At 36.8% G+C, this 19,888-nt stretch overlaps 1 protein-coding gene across 1 annotated transcript in view; it reads right to left on the minus strand.

The window, feature by feature from the left end:
* Positions 1 to 19,888, minus strand: part of INO80 (INO80 complex ATPase subunit) — a 127,071-nt gene that overhangs the window by 79,961 nt on the left and 27,222 nt on the right. The window contains 8 exon segments of the mRNA XM_036017321.1: positions 323 to 532; positions 1,958 to 2,025; positions 2,909 to 3,104; positions 5,431 to 5,634; positions 6,429 to 6,482; positions 11,724 to 11,935; positions 13,025 to 13,145; positions 16,202 to 16,387. Of these exon segments, the coding sequence (XP_035873214.1) occupies positions 323 to 532; positions 1,958 to 2,025; positions 2,909 to 3,104; positions 5,431 to 5,634; positions 6,429 to 6,482; positions 11,724 to 11,935; positions 13,025 to 13,145; positions 16,202 to 16,387 (1,251 nt within the window).

The raw sequence follows: 19,888 nt of genomic DNA on the forward strand, positions 1-19,888 counted from the left end.
CTCCTTTTGCCAACTCCACAGCCACAACTGTGAATCATAAAGCCAGTTTCACTGCTAATCTAATTCAAGCACAAAAGCAAACAATCAGGCTTACCAAAACCACCTAAGACAAACTATATATATGATACAAATGTTCCCCAATAAAATCTCCAAGTTAAAAATATGGAGACATCTTTTTGACTCTTGTCAAAGGATAAAGCTTTTTAAAAGGAAAGAAATATGAATCATTATCTTGTGCTCATTTCACAATACATTGAACCAATGACTTTAGAACAACAGGTAACAAACGAAAGAGAATGTGTATAACAGTTCTAAAATTTACCTGTTCGTAGAGATTTGCCAACCAATTCATGCCTTTCAGCTGATAACCTTTTAATTTGCCATTAAAAATTGTGGGCTGTGGAATATCCTCACCGGCCCGGATAGATGGGTTTGCCAGGCTGTAGCTCTCTCCAAACCCACTGCCAGATTTGTTTGCTGCCCGCAGGGCAGCTGCTCGACTTTCTTTTGCATCTTCATCAAATGACCTTGTCTGGAAAAAAATAATATAATGTAAAATAATATATCATATTATATATAAAGCGTAATATGTTAAAAGTACATTAGTAATATTTTAAAATCTATTTAACAATTATATTTAAAATATGCTTTTGATGGACAGTCACTAAGTCATATATGATTACTTGCTTCATCAACAAATTTATTCAAGTTTTGATACAAAATTTGACTGGTTGGGATTGGTGGAAATAAGGTTGAGTTTATGTTTATCCTTGACTTGTAACCTATTAAAGTTATATATTGGTTCCTACACAGTGTCTTTACTTAATTCAATCTACCTGCAGTTTTTTTCTGGTTTCATTATGTATCACTATATCATGAATAAGCAATTTTTTTTTTTTAATCCTCACCCAAGGACATTTGCATTTGCTTTTTTGGAGAGGTAAGGGAGAAAGGAAGGGAGAGAAATATTGATGCAAGAGAAGCATCGACTGGTTGCCTTTGGTATCCATGATAGGACTGGGAATGAACCCAGAATGAACCCAGAACTTAGGCATGTGCTCAACTAGGAACTGAACCTGCAACCCTTTGGTTATGGACGACACTCCAATCAGTAAGATGCCCATTATTGCTGAAGTGAAAGAAGGTACTGACTTAGCAGTTTTCGTTTTTCTTTTAAATCATCACCCAATGATATGTTTTCTTATTAATTTCAGAGCATGAGGAAGGGACAGAGAGAAACACTGATGTGAGAGAGAAACACCGATGAACTACCTCTGTACACACCCCAGATTGAACCCACAACTACTTGGTGCATGGGACGATGCTCCAACCAACTGAGCCACCCAGCCAAGGATTAGCAGTTTTCTTATGGCACGATAGGTTTAACAAGCAAAAATGTGGTCTTTTCACTAAATAACCAAGATGCATTTCTGACTGTGTATCCCATGATTAGTTGAGAGGACAAAACAAACAAACAAACAAACAAACAAAACAAAAAACCCAGGGAAAATGAGCAATCAAATGAATGCTCATTTCGTACCTTTCCTCCGGCACCTACGCATATAGCCATTCTTCAATGCTTTTTTTTGTTTTAAATCCCCACCCGAGGGTATTTTCATTTACTTTTTCATGGGGGGAAAGGGAAAGAGAGAGAGAGAGAGGCATCGATTGGTTGCCTTTGTAAGCACCCAGACTGGGGAACCAAGCCAGGACTAGGGGTCTACACATCTGTGCCCAGACCAAGGATGAACCCACAACTTAGGCATGTGCCCCAACCAGAAATCAAACCTGCAATTTTTTGGTTACAGGACAATGCTCCAACCACTGACCCACACTGCCCAAGGCCACCCATGTTTTTAATCGAAATATGATTCAGATTGAAGGAAGACCACCAAAGTAAAAGGTTGTAGGTTATTTCCAGCGCACATTAGTTTATCTCTTCATTTTTAAGACTCACCCGAGCTTGATGAATATGGTAAGCATTTTCAGCATTCTTCAGGGCTTGGGCTTTGAAATGGTTACTATCTGAAAAAGGAAACTTACAGATTACCTACCTCATTAATTAATCTCATTCAAAGATGCACATATACATACATGTTTGTGTCCCTGACTCCCCTATTCTATTTATCCCTAGGTTCATTGAGAATGAGAGAGAATGGCTCAAATTACTTGACAGAGGTAAAAGCCTGGAAGTGGCAATGGAGGCAGAGAGCTGCCATGCTCTCCAATAATCAAAGCCAGCTCACAAATACCACCAGGAGACTGAGCTCCAGCCTCCTGATCCTGGGTTTCTCACATGAAGCAATGCCAAAGCCATGAAAGCAAGACCAAGAGGATTCAAAATTGTGATATATTTCTGCCAGGTGAAATTATTACAAAAGCAGAAATACAACCCCCAAGATATCCTGACGCACCCCCATTCTTTTATTCTTAGCCCAACATGACCTTGATCATTATTCCCTGTGAAATTTCTCTCAAACTTCATCCTAATTCCTGCCTCTCTTGTGGTCACAAAAACACCAAAACTGATCAGTCTCTTACTCGTGCCTGACTTGTATCACTAACAACCTTGTTATGGGAGGTGATTTTCTCTCCTGAGACATGTTATGTTTTCTGAATTCTTCTGATTTAATACCTCTATTTCTACTAACAAATAAAAACATACAAAATACTCCCAAACTTATAATATCATGTAACCTGACCCTTTCCTTTTCAAATTCTTCAGTAAAAGTTATTTTATATACTTGTTTATAGAAACATTCACATTTTCCTTCTCCAGTATAATAAATTCCCCTTTACTGATTAATATCACCTATCAGTCAAGACAAAAGTTGGCAAAAATTAATGTGTACTAGATATGAAAAAATGGACAGTACGTGCTTCCTATAACTCCTGATTTAGGACTCACCATAATCCTCCTGTGTGATGTTAACTACCACCCCTCCACCAATGTCAATCTGTCTCTGGGTAGAACTGTCTTCTAGTTTCCTTAGGATTTCTTCCTGGATCCCATCATGACCCATGTCTCGTTTGCGACTCATAAAGTGGGCATACAACTCTGTCTGGGTGATTAGGAAGTTCAGTTTTCGCTGTTGCCTCTTGGCCTACACAGGAAAAAAGTTGAAGTGAAAATAGAGTCACATCATTAATCACCTACAAGAGGTAGTCAACAGAATTCACCAAACTTATATATAGTTTGCATATACTTCCTTTACAAATTTGTTACCCTCAGAAAGGTAAAACCTGCTAATAAACAATTTTATAATAACCAAGTCAGTGGTACTAAAAGCAAATAATAACTTTTACTTATAGTCTGATAATAACCTATATTTTGTTCTCTTTTATAACATGAAATCTTTTCTCCACTAAGCTTCTGTCTAAAATGTTTATTTCTTTATTATATTACCTTTTTAAAAAATATTTTATTTATTTATTTAGAGAGGGAAGGGAGGGAGATAGAGAGAGAGAAACATCAATGTGCGGTTGCTGGGGGTCATGGCCTGCAACCCAGGAATGTACCCTGGCTGGGAATCGAACCTGGGACACTTTGGTTCCCAGCCTGAGCTCAATCCACTGAGCTACGCCAGCCAGGGCTATTATATTACTTTTCTATAGTGGTACTGAAACAGCAACTAAATTTAAAATACATATTTTATTTCATAAACTGGATGGTAGATACATTTGTGTAGCCTCATTATTTTTAAAAGTGTAAACGTGTCTAAAGCTCTTCTTTAGTATCAAAATTCAAAGTAAGTAATTAAGAGCTATAAATTATTCTATTATAAATAAGCACAAAGGTATCTAAGGATAAGAAGCCAAAGGAAGAAAATGCTCCTTCAATTTACAGTTTATCTGTGGTAATGATAGTTACAAAACATGAATATAGACCAAACACATACTTTATTTAAATATGAAAAAAATAAAATCAAAGTGCCTCTGAAATAACCTGGTAAGGAAAACAATCATTGTGTTAATAAATAAAATCATGCATCAAAATAAACAATAAAATAAGTACACAAATACCTTAAAGACCAAAATATATGGAATATAGTACACACAATATGAAATTAAACAGTCATTACCTTTCATTAACTAGTTTATAATAAAATTCCTATGAAGTGTATTTGATTTATTGCTAGATTTACTTCCCCCCAAAAAAAACAATAATAGAAGGAACAAAGCCAAGAAAAGACACCAGTCCCAGTGTATGTTATAAAAAACTATTCTTTTTGGGGGGAGGGAGAAGAGGGACAGTTTATAGCACTTGAGCCAAATTCAAATCTGCAAGAAAATCTAAGAGTTTTGAGAAAACATTGAGATTTTTTTTTGTAACAAACACAAATGCTCATGTTCCAAAGCTAAAGTACACTCAAGAAAGCCTTTCTAAAACAAGGTAAATTAAAGGAATAAAGATCCATCAAAAATAGTTTCATCTCAAAAGTTTAGAGAAAAACACACACAAGTTAACATAACCACAGATGAAACTGTCACCAGTTAGCTATCAACATAATTAAGAGCATGTCTCACAAACCCAGATCATAGGCCAAGCCACTGCAAAACTTCAAGATCTGTGACTCTTAAATGTCTCTAAACTCACTAAGTATTCCTGATAGCATCAAATGTTTACTAACTCGATAATATGTTTATTTTGCATGCAAAGATATGAATTAACCGAGGGGACTTAGAACTGGACAAACTCCATATTCATTCTCAAAGGCATGACAAAGGAGAGAAGATCAAAGCTTAGGAGAGGCTCCACAGCTCTGCTTTGGCAAGAGTACTACCTATACTGAAAGAAAACATCCAATCCTTCAAATTACTTCTTTCTCTAGAACTCAACCTTCCTTCCACTCATCCCAACTAGTTTACCAATGGGAATGCAATAACTTTGTCCTCCTGCTTCTCTGAATAATATATTCAACCTACATCAGCTGACATCAGACTTAGCAAGAGTACGAGTTGCAGGTTAAAATAGCAAAGTAGGTCAGGGTTGGGTCTCAGAAAACTGGGCTAGTTGTCCATTGTCCCTATCTAGCCATAATTTTGGCAATCAGCCCTGATCTTCCAACAAATCAAAACTGTAGCCAGCACCTGGAACCAAGCCAAGGTAAGCTGTCAGCTGTTTTACTTTCAATCATTTTTCTTTTTTTGTCCTCTGGAAATATGCAAAGAAATAGGCTGCAAAGAATAGAAATTAGCATAGAAGAAAAGAGGTGTAGGCCAGGGAGAGAACCTTATTAAAAGAGTAAGACAGAATAGGTTTACTAGACTAAAATCACTATCCTCAAAGTTATATCTTAAAACATTTTTACATAATATAAATCTATAAATCTAACAAAACTGTTAGGTTTATAATTTATGAAGTACAAACCAATCTCTTGGTATGGCTGCAGCAATTAGGGTTTTCAGAATTTTATGCTATTGTCCTACCTCCCGCATTTCCTCATCCAACTTCCGCTGCTCTAAGGCTTCCTTCTCAGCACGCTTACGATGCTCCTTTTCTACCTTCTCGTACTTTTTCCAGTACAGAAGCATCTCCTTGGTAAGGCGGCGGGCACGAGGCAAGGTCTCCTTACAGTTCTTCTGGGCCTGCAAGGCAGCTCGACGCACCTCCTTCATGCACTGGTGGGCGAGCTGCAGACGACAATGTTATCACAATGGAGGACCTGACACCAGGACCAGTGCTCCCTGGGCATTCCTCATTCTGTTCAGTGCACACATTCCTCTATGGCCACATCTCTTTCTCTCCCAATCTGATTAACATCCCCATACAGTACTATGGTCCAGCCTCAGACCCCAAGGTAGTATCAGGATTGAGAAATCTGTAGACACAATGCCTTAGAACATTAAAAAAAAGAAGTATAATGATTTGAGATGTATTAGGAAGTTACAAAATGTGATCACACACAATAATAATGGCTATCAATGCTTACTATATGGTAAGCACCATTCTAAGATTAACACATACTAAGCTAATTTATTCTTCACAAAACCCTATGAAACCGTTATCATCATCATCCTCATTTTATAGAAGAGGAAACTGAGGACGAGTGACTAGAGCAGGGAAATACAACTAGGAACATTACCTCATCTGAACCTTGCAACTCTCAAAGGAAGCTGTTACTCTCCTCTGAGGGAAGGTATTAATGGAATAATTTCTTAGATGAAGGGCCTGAACACAGGAAGATTCTTTGGTCTGCCCAAGGAATGAGAGTGGGCTATGATCTTACCATAAAAGGTACAAATACTAGAAATGTGAGGAGGAACAATTTTATTTATAAGATAGATTGAGAACATTTAGGAACTAAATTATCTTAGGTACTATTAGATTCATTAACAATAGGCCACAAGAGACAGCAGCAAGCATGGACGCAAAGAATAAGAACACATTCCAGCAACACATAAATGGGAAATATAAAACTTTTTACCTTTCGGCTATTGGTGAGAAACAGGTTACGAGCTGAAGCTTTCTGCTTGTTGGCCTGAAATATTTTTTAAAAGTATATCATTTAGGATTCCTTTCTGAGAAGAAATTATGAACTAACTCTTTTATTCAACTTGAGGGTTAAAAAATAAAGCATCAAGTGAAACATATTCAAGATCCATTACTAACTCAAAAACTACACATAAACTTCCTAAAGTAGCATTCAGAATAAGCAGCTAGTGCTGTCACTGTCTTAAAGTCTTCTGTACCCTTTTGGAAAGACTTTAAGTTATATTTAAAGTTTGAAGTAGACTAGGAAAATATAACATCATATTCTAACCCTAAAATACATTGCTTTCCTGGGCCGACCTGCAAAGATGCTGAGAGAGCAGGGCACTCACATACAGAAATTGTTAGAAGAAAGGTGAACTAGACCCCCAGGTAAGTGATTCTAGTCCCATCTCCAGCCAGGCCAAACCTGCTGCCATCATTACTCAATTTCTGCCACCACTTAAGCATCATCTTTTACAACCAAAAACTCTGAGGTAGACCTAACACAAGATAACTCAGCAATCCTCCCCGCTCCCCCGCCCCCATCCCCAAGCTGCTTATTGTGTCTTCTATTTAAGTTAAAATCTCAATGAAGAAACCCAATTTCCTATCAATTCATTTGTCATGGGACTGAAGAGGCTGAGTGGCTCTCTGACTCTTAAGCAGCTCTCCCCCTCATCCTGAAGAAACAATGGGTTCAAAGATACAGAAGTCATAAGCCACTTCTATAATTTTCCCAACCTAGACTGTCTGCTTAAGGAAACTGTAAGGCATTTTAACAAAAACTTTCTCTTACAATTCTTAAGCAGCTATTGCCAATTTAAAGAAAAGAATCTCAAATATTTCCACTGAATTCCTTACCATAGGAAGGGCATCACCTGAAGCCTCTCCACCAGGTACAAAGCATGTTTCCTAACTTTTCCCATCAAGAATTCTCACACATACACTCTCCCCCCAGACATATTTATAAATTTCTAGAGAGAAAAATTAGGGATTGTACGATCGAGAAGAACCACCATACCAAGGCATCGAAGCTAGTATCACCAATATTGGGACAGATGTGTCATGTGCCCTCTGATGTGATACACAAAGAAGGACATATCGGTCCCTTGATAATCCTGCCAAAAATGCACAATTCAAATCTAATCATGAGGTAACATCATACAAATCCAAATTCAGAAAACAGTCTACAAAATAAATGACCCATTTTCTTAAAAAATAACATTGCCCTGGCTGGTGTGGCTCCTTCCAGAAGGTCACAGGTTTTATTCCCAGTCAGAGCACATGCCTGGGTTGCAGCCCAGGTTTCCCAGTTGGGGGTGCTTGAGAGGAAACCAGCTGATGTATCTCCGGCACACTGATGTTTCTCTTCCTCTCTTTCTACCTCCTTTCCCCACTCTCCAAAAAGTAAATAAAAAAATAAAATCTTTAAAACAAAAGCAATGTCATGAAAGATGAAGGCTGAGAAATTGTTTCAGATTAAAGGAGGTCAGAGACTTGAAAACTAAAATGCAATACCTAAATTCTAGATTGGATCCCAGATTGAATCAGTAAAGAGAAAAAGCAATGTAAAGGACATTACTGAGTCAATGATGAAATTTAAATATAGTCTGTGGATCAGATAATTTTTATAACTGCACTGTGGATATGTGTGACAAGATGTCCTTTTTCTTAGGAAATCATTGAATTATTGAATTATTAGGAGTGAGATTAGCACAAAGTCTCAAACCTTCAAGATGGGTAAGGAAAAAGTATACTTATATAAAAAAGCAACTGAGACAACTACTAAATGAGTAAAGTATACCTGGCAGTTCCCTGAATTTTCTAGACTTCTATTTTTAAAAACTTTTTGTTTTAAACTAATTTTAGACTTAAAATTTCCAAAAATAGTACAGTTCCCTTACATCCCTCCCCCTGCTTTCCCTAATTTTAGCATCTTATATAATCATAGTACAACTATTAAGATAAGAATTTAACACTGGTAAAATATTAACTAAATCACAGGTCTTATTTGAATGTCAATAATTTCTCCACTAATACCCTTTCACTGTTCCAGGATCCCACACTGCACTTAGGTGCTCTTCTCCTTAGTCTCTTCCTGTATGTAACATTTCCTCAATCTTTCTCTTCCATGTCTTTGACACTTTTGAAAAATACCAATTAGTTATTCTTTAGAACACCTCAAAATCTGTGGTTTTCTGGTGTTTTCTCATGATTAAAGTGACATTCTACATTTTGGCAGAATTCCACAGAAATAAAGTGTTACTCTTATGTATCACATCAAGGAGTTCATGATGTCAAAATTTATATTACTAGTGATGTTTACTTTGATCATTTGGTTGAAATGCATTATGCCAGTTTTCACCACTACAGTCCTAGCTTTCCCTTTGTACAATAATATGTATTGTGGGGCAGATGGTTTGAATCTATGCCAATTGTTTCTCCCCTAACTTCTGCCCTCTAATTACTGCATTCATCTATTTCCTTTCTTCCTTCTATACTTACTAATTCAAATTCTACTGTAAGGAAGAATTGTTCCTTCTACCTTACCTTTTTGTTTATTCATTTATTTATAACAGTATGAACTCATAAATATTTCTTCATTCTATAGGTCAAAATCCAGAATTATTATGGTAATACATTGTTTCTCAATGAGTTATTCTAACTTTGGCCATGAGCAACTCCTTCCGGTTGCTTGAGTTCTTTTGACAAGCCCACCATACCGCCCCTCCTCCCACCCCCCAACAAGGCCCCATCTTCTTCAAGCACTTCCTTACTTTCTTGCACCAGAAGATGTTTAAGGTACACACTGTATTAAACTACTGCTCCAGGAACTAGGAGCCCTAGTTCCTTTTATCAGAGAATAAAAGGTGTTTAGAAACCCAGGTTTGGGTGCCAGGTATACTCATTGTTATTGGGGTGTCACTGCTCCTAGGCCCTCTCAGCAAACAAAGCTAGGAAAAAAAACACATACCAATCCATGATAATTACATGAAAAACCATATACTGATATCTCTGATTCCAACCAAACTTCACAGCCTTCATTTTAGCTTTTCCTTTTCTTTACTTGTAATTTCTTCACTTGTAACTTCTTTCTCCAACAGTGAGAAATACAACATATTTATTTGTTCAATTAAATGATTACATAAAGTAGTTTTGAAGTGCTAACTCATTTTACTGTGAGAAACACTTTTTGTCAATTGTGGCATTTATGTATAGCTCTTCTGGTCTTTAGCCTTATATAGTCAGTCAAAATACTGTCCTCTTCAGTTACTTAGATGACTTTTTCATTCTCCACTAGCTGCAACTTAGTATGTTACTCATTTCTAATACAATTAAGTTCCTTCATTTCTGTTTTTATTCCTTTTATGTACATATACAACCAACCTCCCTCTCCACTTACATCCTGGTTAGTTTAACTGTTTAGTTTATTTCTGGGGGTATATGTCAGGAATATGTAAAACATTACTATGGTTCTAAAAATCAGCACTTTACAAAAAGATATACTCAAAGACTCCTTTCTTATCCCTGCTAGCCCATTCCCATCCCTTCCCTTTTTCTACCCTTTTCCTGCCTTGCCCCTATAAGGAATCAATCACTTTAATTCTGATTTATCCTTCTTCAATTTATTTTGCACAAATGAACAGTTATTTGTGCATTTTCTGTATTTCCTTTTCTTATATGAAAGTAAATACTCTAAATACTTATTCATGTTTTGCTTTTTTCCACTTAACAGTATGTCCTATAAATTCCTCATATCAGTTCAGAGAGGTCATCCTCATTCTTTTCTTTTAACAGCAGCACGATAATCCACTATGTAGGTCTACTATTGCTTAATTCAAGTACCATATGTGGCCATTTAGGTTGTTTCTATTATTTTGCAATCATAAATAATGCTGTAGTAAATAAACTTGCTTACACGTATTTTGTTCTGTTGAAAGATTTAACTTCAGAGTCTATTCCTACGAGTCAAGTGCTGGTTTGAAAGAAAGCGCACATTTAGACTGTTAGGTACTGCCAACTTTCCCTCCAAAAGTTTTCTCTAATTTGCATTCCTAGCAGCAATGTATGAGAGTGCCCATTTCCCCACAGCATCCTTAACAGAGTGTGTCAACGTATTTAAAAAATTTTGCCTGATAGGTGACAAATGGTGTCTAGGCATTATTTTAATTTGTATCACTCCAATCACATAAGACTTTGATCCTTTTTACTATGTTTAAGGGCCATTTTAATACCTTTTTAAATTGTCTATTTGTGTCGTTTTCCCATCTGTCTACTGAATTTGTGGTCCTTTGTCTCTCCATTTTAAAGAGCTACTTATTTTTAGTGATAATTGCCCTTGGACCATAGTATACAAAGTAAAAAATCTCTCCCAGTTTGTCAGTTGTTTGTTGTCATGTAAAAATTTATTTTGTGTAGTCAAATTTATCAATGTTTGCTTTTATTGCTCTTGAATGCTGAGTCACAGTTAGAAATTCTTTTCCTACATTAAGGTTAAATAGGAATGCAATTATTTTCTTCTAGTATTTGGATTGTTTAGGTTGTTTTTTACATTGAGATCCATTTGGAATAATATGAGTGAGATGCAGATCAAATTTTATTTTTTTCCAAATAGATATCCTGTTGTCCCAGCACCACTTATTTTATTTTCCTTTTCATTGAATTATTGGGGTGATACTGGTTAATGAAATTATACAGGTTTCAGGTGCACAATTCTACAACACCATACACGGTACCCTGTGTTCACCACCCCAAGCCATGTGTCCTTCCACCACCATTTACACCCCCCATACCCTCCCTCACCTCCTCCCCTACGTAGCACTACTTATTAAAGTAGCAAAAAGAATGCTTAAACAGTTTTCTTGAATCATCCACCTTTTCTTCTAATGCCTGTGATTATTTAGTAACATACAGATGTCTATAAATTCTGTAAGAAACACATCTCAACAATTTTATTTTAATTTCCTCTATTATCACTTATATATTTGCTGTCAACCTCCACTGCTATATGTAGAAAACTGAGTTCCTTTCTCAAGGAACACAGTATTTTTTGGCTGAGGAGCATCACATAATTATTTGTTTTGTAAGTTCTGATTAAATTCTAGAAAACCAGTTAAGTGAAGCATTCTCTTAATTACAACAAATGAGTTTCCTTTCTGAAGTGTCAAGGAAGCATCAAGTGTTCCTCTTACGAGGGCAGGCAGAGAAAACATTCTAGCCATCACCTGTACCGAAGACGCTCACTCACCTTTGGTAGTTCCTTTTTCACAATGCTGAGCCATACTTTCCTGCGACGAGCATTAAGCTGCTCAATGGATAAGTGCTTCTTCTTGATGCCAGGAGGAGGTGCATCATGAGAGAACTTGGCAAAGACTTTGGTCTGGTGGTGGCGACGAGGGGATTCTTCAGAGGAAAGTTCTTCATCCCTTCGCCTTTTTTTCTTCACTTTTTTCAACTTGGCTGCAAAGGAAATAGACTCTCAGAAAGTTGTATTTCTTCCCTTCCACAGGAGACAGCAATAAAACAACCTCATCACTTTTAGAAAATTCAAGGTTCTTTCCTCATTCCACTTGAGGCTAGCAATGTTTATCCCTTTATCTGCTCAGGCCCATGCATATTCCAACAGAAAGATCTCACTACCTTGGAAAAGAACACTGGATACTCACTCTGTTTACATCAAAGAGAAACACAGAATAGAAGCAAAAAAAAAAAAAACTTCTTCTGAACTCAAAAATAGGAAAGTTTATGAAGTATCATGGGCTCAAGTAATGGTCAAAATTAAAGAAACATTTTACTTGGTGGCAATGTAAGGTAACTAAAGAAAAAGAAAGAAAAAATGCATTGATTAAATGCATTAAATGACTTATGAAAAGAAACTTATATATGGAACCTAATTGAGAGGGGAGGATGTGAAGAGTGAGAAAACACAGAAATAAATAATGAGGATGTGGGAGAAAGAAGGGGAAATGGCTGAAAAGAGTCATTGTGAGTAGAGTTTATACCTTTAGGGGAATAAAATCTATACAGATAGTTTCACTTTCCCTTCCTACTTCCTTCCTGATTTCCAGCTGCTTAGAGCTCAGTAAGATAGAAATGACATATCCTGGTAAACATGCAAAAAAATACTACAGAAGGTCATCAGAAAATAATCTATTTTAAATCACCACATATAGCAACAATGATAACTTATAGCAGGCCCTTCAGGTTACTCCTCTTATGTCCCTGTGCATAACCAACCTCTTCCACTCCCAGAGCATGTTCAACATTTGGAGAGTATATAGAAGAAAAAGGAATAAGTTAATTGGAATAAACTAGGAATCCATAGTTCTTATGTCTTCATAATTCTAGAAAAGATCATAAAGCAAATACAAAATAAGGTTAATAATATTTACAACTAATTAGATGGGGGTTGGGAGGGCGCTAGTGTTTTTTCAGTTAAGGCAAATTCCTACTACATGGATTATGTTCAAGGTCCAAATGCATCAGGAGGCCATACGAAATCCTGAAAGTAAGAATGAGTAAATGTGGAAGGCAGATCAATGTGCTCACCTTTAAGTTTCTTTTCTTCCTTAAATTTCTTTTTTTTGGGTCCAAGCAGGTGACGTTGTTGCTCATAGAAAGGGTCATATGTGGAGAGCAGGCCTGCACTGTAGTACTGGTATTGCTGCAACTGAAGCAGGCAAAGACAGAGATTCTTAGAAGGGCCTATCTGTGACCTATAGCACAGTTCAAATCATCTTTACCACAGAAAGCTGAGGCAGAGAAAAACCATAGTTCCTAAATACAGTGTTCTTCCCATAAAGAGACCAAGAGAGATTTATTTCCTAAACTTCAAATGAAAATGGATTCATTGGCTATGCACATGGTAAGTTCAGAAAATAATTTAAGAAAGGAAAACCCTTCATGCTTCTTATTCTCTGCCAGAATATTTACTTAGTCCTTACACACAGCATGGAGCAAAAGGAGGTTTACATTTGTTCATATGGAAAATAATACAATAATTAATAAATAATAATACAAGAATAAAACACTGTGTTTCATCTACTCATGACTGTAAACCTATTTTTGCCCCACACTGTACTTGAGAAATGCAATTCTTTGCAGTAAGATCTCCTCTTGGAATTCATCAGCAACATATAAACCATATTTCTGTTACCAACAGGTCTTCAGATTTTCCAAGATTTCTGATCTAGCTGTTCTAGGTTACCATCTTATATTTGGTTCAAACAGACACCAGTCATCCCAATACTTCAATCTTTCAAGTCTTTTCTCTCTTCATCTCCCTCTAGGGAGTCTGACAATATTGTGAATAGTATCTATGTTGCTGGAATTCTAACATATGAATATCGATTTTTCTTTCTGGGAAGTAGTTTATCCTTTCAAACACTTCATTTAAATTGACCTCCAAAGCTCTCATTATCCTGTCACATTCATTACTAATGGATAAATATGAATATAAATTAAAATCATTTAGTCCAGTGTCAAATCTCTTTTCCTGGATTATGGCCAAATGAATTGTCAAAGGAATGAAATTAGAAGAGTGAAACAGAAAACTATTACAAGGTCCTCTATCAAATGTCAAAGTTAAATGAGCATTAAATCAAGCTGTATACTTACAAATTAAGGCTAATAATACAACTTTCCCTTTTTATGTTTTACTTCAATTAAAAAAAAAAACATTTCAAGCACCAAGTACCTTAACACTGTACCTTAAGGAGGAACCCTTTGTCTTAATCAAAACAGTCAGATATCCTACCGTTTATCACTTCTACAGGCTAATATCCTTCAGCAAATTATTCGAAGCTTTCTGAACTAACTTTGGACCTTAACTAATTGCTGGAAAGTTTTTAGATTTCCGAATATGCTATTGCTCATGTGCAAAGCACTACAATTCTGCCAAAAATCAGAAAGCTTTGGTTAACAGCACTCAAATAACTATCATCAATCTAAAGGTTAGAATGTGAAGAAAGGGAGGTTTTTTTCAAGACAGGAACACTTCCAAAGAGCAATGTATTTTAAAAAAAAACAACGCACTAGATTTAAAATGGTGTAGCCTCTTTGAAAAATAGTCTGACAGTTCCTTAAAAGGGTAATTAAGCACAAAGTTGCCATATGACCCAGTAATTCCCCTCCTAGACCTATACGCAAGAGAAATAAAAACACACATCCACATAAAAAATGTGAATTCAAATCTTCATGGCATCACTATTCATAATAGCCAAAAGCAGAAATAACTCACTATTCCAGCTATGATTCATAATAGCCAAAAAGTAAAAATCCAATTATTTCATCAACTCATGCATGTATAAATAAAATATAGTATGTCCAGTCAATGGAATATTATTTGCCAATTAAAAGAAGCTAGGTATTGATATATCAGGTCCATCCAGAAAAAGTCCAGTCGCTGTTAATATAATGAGAACAATTTGCACAACACTGATGTAACCTGGCAGCCAAGGAGAGTGGACTGGAATGTGCATGAGTGAACAATGCCAACTTCACTGTACTGGTCAGTGGGGGCAGTAGACAATGTTGAGTGAGCATGTATACTGTGTGGCTGTTGCATGGAAAATGACTGAGTGAGTGGAACAATAATGAATGTTCATCATATTTTGCATTAAGCTTGAACATTCCTCTGTGGAAACTACTCAGATGATTCAGAAGGCCACAGCTATGGGCAACTGGTGACTGGCAGCTTCATCATGACAATGAGCCCACTCAACACATAATATCTCCCACAGAATGTTTTGGCAGAACGTCAAATCACCCAGGTGACTTAGTCCCCCTACAGCCCAGATTTGGTGCCCTGTTACTTCTGGCTTTTCCTAAAACTAAAATCACATTTAAAAGGGAAGAAATTTCAGACAGTCTATGAGATTTAGGATAATACAACGGGGAAGCTAATGACAATTGGGAGAACTGTGTGAGGTCCCAAGGTGCCTACTTTGAAGGGGAATGAAGCACAACTATCCTATGTACACTGTTTCTTGTACCTTGTATCTTCAATTAATGTCTCTATTTTTCATATTACACGGTTGGATACCTTCTGGACACACCTTAGATGCTATAACATAAGTGAACCTTGAAAACATTATCCTAAGCGAGAGGAAATGAATACAAAGAACACATGTTTTTTCCATTTGTATGAAATACCTAGAATAGACACATTTATAGAGATAAGTGGTGGACTAATGACTGTCTAGAACTGAGAGAAATGGAGAGAATAGGGGTCAACAGCTAAGGCAAGTGGGTTTTCTTTGTGCAGTAACAAAATAATCTGAATTAGCGATAATAGTTACATAACTCTATGAATACATTGAATGGCACACCTTAGAAGGCTGATTTTTTTTTTTATTAAAGATTCTGTTTATTTTTAGAGGGAGGGAAAGGGAAGGAGAAACTTTGATGTGTGGGAGAAACACTGATGGGTTGCTCATTGTACACCCACAACCAGGTACCTGGCCCACAACCCAGGCAAGCGCTCTGATTGTGGAGATCAAACCAGTGACCTTTCTGTCTGTGGTACAACGCCCAAACCTTAAGTGACACCAGCCAGGTCTAGAGGTCTTAATTTTTGGAGTATGTGAAATATATTTCAATAAAGCTGTTACTATACCAACTACTACCACCATCTAAATATAAAGTCAAAATGATGTATCTTTAATGACTACAAGCCCAACAGTAATACCCAGCATGAAGGTCTGATATGCCTCCTGAAACTCTTACCTCCTTGTCTTTACTGTATTTATTCTGGTGAAGTTTCTTATATTTGTGCAGCCGCAACATGTTATGAAGTTCTTCTCTGCTGAGATTGAGTTCTTCTTCCTCCTCTTCTTCCTCTTCTTCCTCTTCTTCCTCATTATCTTCACTTTGAGAATCTGCCTCACTGGACTCATCACTTAGCAGAATGCTCTGAAAAAGGGAGGAAATGGAAATGGAACTTCTGCTATGAAGCAATTCCTTTTACCATATAAGCATTTTTAAAAATGGAATTTATTGGGGTGACATTCATTAATAAAAGTATACAGGATTCAGGTGTACAATTTTATAATGCATCATCTGTATTTTGTATTGTGTGTTCAACACCGTAAGACTATAAAAGTATTTTTTCCCAGATTCCAAAACAATGACAAAAACAGATGGAGGACAGTCATTCCAGTTTCCCTTATACTATTCTCTGCCAATTCAACTAAAAAACAAAAGGATACCAATTAAACCCAGGGGGAACAAAGTAAAGAGCACTAAAACATGGGAAATACTATAAACAACAACAAAGCTAGATTTTACTAAGTACTTACACTATACATAAGATAGTTTAACTAAATATCGAATACCAAAGCAAAAAAACAAAAAACACCAAAAAAAAACACACACACAAAACTGTGATGGCAAATAAACAATTCCCAAATCCACTGATGACTGTGTAAACAAAATGTGGTATACAGATGATGAAATATTATTCATCAGTAAAAAGGAATAAAGTACTGATATGTGGCACATCATCAATGAACCTTGAAAATGTTATGCTAAGTGAAAGCAGCCAGACATAAAAGGCAACATATTACATGATTCTGTTTATACGCAATGTCCAGAATAGGCAAGTCCAAAGAGACAGAAAACAAATCAGTGGTTACCAGAGCCTGAGGATGTAGAGAACGGGAAGTGACTGATAATAAGTAGAGGTTTCCTTCTGGAGTGATAAAAATGTTTTGGACACAGAGAGTGATGATGGATACACAAAAGTTTATTAATACACTAGAAATTACTAAGTCACACATTTTAAAAGGGTAGATTTTATGGCATGTAAATTTTATCTTAATTTCTTAAAATGTGATGACTAAAAAAAGATTTCTGCATTTCCAACAGCTTAAAGTCTCACTGATATGAAGCAAATCTGGCCTTTTACACATGAGTTTTTTAAAGGGCCTAGATATAATAATAAAAGAACACCTTTAAGTTACTTTCCATTCTTCACAAGAAAAGTAGGAAATAGAGAAATAATTATTTTCAATAGAAGAAATGCTATCCTTAACTCAATTTGGCCAATGACAGTAAGCTTAAGAGTGTGTTAACCAGATTGTACCACTCTTGCTTATAGACTCCAATGGCGTACCATTGTGAAAAGAGTAAAATGCAAATTCCCTGACATCAGGCTCTGTAACCTTATTTTTCTACCATCCCCTCACTCTCTGTCTTCCAGCCACAGCAGCATTCTTTCTCCCCCAAACATACTGACTTGCTTCCTTTCTCAATACTTCTGCAGTTATTCCTTTTTAAATTTTTTTTATTTTTAAAATATATTTTCTTGATTATGCTATTACAGTTGTCCCAACTTTCCCGCTTTTGTCCCCCTCTGCCCAGTACCCCCATTCCCTCTAGCAATCCCCTCCCTTAGTTCATGTCCATGGGTCATGCATATAAGTTCTTTGGCTTCACATTTCCTGTACTATTCTTAACATCCCCCTGTCTATTCTGTACCTACCAATTTATGCTTCTTAATCCCTGCACCTTTCCCCCATTCTCCACCTTCTCCCTTTCAACTGACAACCCTCCAAGTGATCTCCATATCTATGATTGGGTTTCTGTTCTGCTTGTTTCATGGTTTGTTTTTTAGATTCAGTTGTTGATAGTTGTGAATTTGTTGCCATTTTAATGTTCAAAATTTTTATTTTTATTTTTTTTTAGTCCCTTTAACAATATAATAATGGCTTGTTGATGACGAACTCCTTTAGATTTACCTTGTCTGGGAAACACTTTATCTGCCCTTCTATTCTAAATGATAGTTTGCTGGATAGAGTAATCTACATTGTAGAGCCTTGCTTTTCATCACTTTGAATAATTCTTGCCAGTCCCTTGCCTGCAGTTTCTTTTGAGAAATCAGCTGACAGTCTTATGGTAACTCCTGTGTAGGTAACTCTCTGCTCTTCTCTGGCTGCTTGTAAGATTCTCTTTATCTGTAACCTTTGGCATTTTAATTATGATGTTTCTTGGCGTGGTTTTGGGTCCAACTTGTTCGGGACACTGTGCTTTCTAGACTTGTATGTCTATTTCCTTCACCAAATTAAGGAAGTTATTTGTCATTATTTTTTCAATTAAGTTTTCAATTTCTTGTTCTTCCTCTTTTTCTGGCATCCCTATGATTAGGATACTGGTACATATGGAGATGTCCCAGGACGTTTTTATTCTATACTCATTTTTTTTTTCTTGCCATTCTGGTTGAATGCTTTTTTTCTTCCATATGTTCCAGAATGTTGATTTCTCAGTTTCATCTCCTCCACTGTTGTTGGTTCCCTGTAGACTTTCATTTCACTAATGTATCCTTCATTTCTGCTTGGGTATTTTTTTATGCTGTTGCCGACCTCAATGAGTCATTTGAGCATCCTGATAACCAGTGTTTTGAACTCCGCATCTGATAGGTTGGTTACCTCTGTTTCATTTAGTTCCTTTACTGGAGTTTTTGTCTGTTCTTTCACTTGGGCCGTATTTGTCTCCTCAATTTGGCAGCTTCACTGTGTTTGTTTTTGTGTATTAGATAGAGTTGTTTTGATTCCCTGTTTTAGTAACACAGCCTTTTATAGAAAAGCAGACCTGTAAATTGAGTGGGGTGGAGTCGTAGGTGATAGCCAGGGTGGGGCAACCTGTTTTACCACCTTATGGCTCTGTCTGGGGAGAGGTCTTGGAGAGGGAACAATGCCACTATCTGGCTTCTGGAGATTTATCCAGGAGGAAGCTGTTTCCCAGCAGTTGCCCTGTTTCTAGTCACTTCACTTTCTTCCTATATGTCATTTGTACCCTTCCAGCTGTTACCCTGGTGCTGAATCCCAGAGGGGATGTGTCTGTGTAAGTCTCTATTTGTGAAGGTCCTCCAAGTCTCCTAATAATCCCATAGTCTCTTCTGCCACCCCAACCCTCACTGGTCTTTACAGCCATAAGGTATGGGGATTTATCTTCCTGGTACTGGAACTCTGGGCTGCTAGGCTGTCTGGTTTGGGGCTGGCCCCTCACTCCCAAAGTAACCCTCCTGATTTTTATCCACCACACATGAATGTAGGACTGTGGCTCCATGCCTCTCTGCCTCTCCCCCTCTCTCTACGTCTCTGCCCCTCCTACTCATCTGGATGGATGTGGATTCTTTAAATCCTTGGTTGTCAGACATCCATACAGTTCGATTTTCTGATGATTCTGAGTGACATTTGTTTTGCCATCTAGTTGTGATTTTTACCATAGTCGTGCAAGGACGCGAAGCTTGTTTATCCACACTTCAATCTTGACTGGAAGTTTCCCAGTCATTCCTTCTGATTGAAATGCTCATATCTGAAACCTTCACATAATTCTCTCCGATCATTCAGAAATCAGCTGAAATGTTACCTCTTTCAAGTCATATTTATTTATTCGTTTACAGGCTTACTCACT

The sequence above is a fragment of the Phyllostomus discolor genome, chromosome 1 (genome assembly GCF_004126475.2).
Source record: "Phyllostomus discolor isolate MPI-MPIP mPhyDis1 chromosome 1, mPhyDis1.pri.v3, whole genome shotgun sequence".
NCBI lineage: Eukaryota > Metazoa > Chordata > Mammalia > Chiroptera > Phyllostomidae > Phyllostomus > Phyllostomus discolor.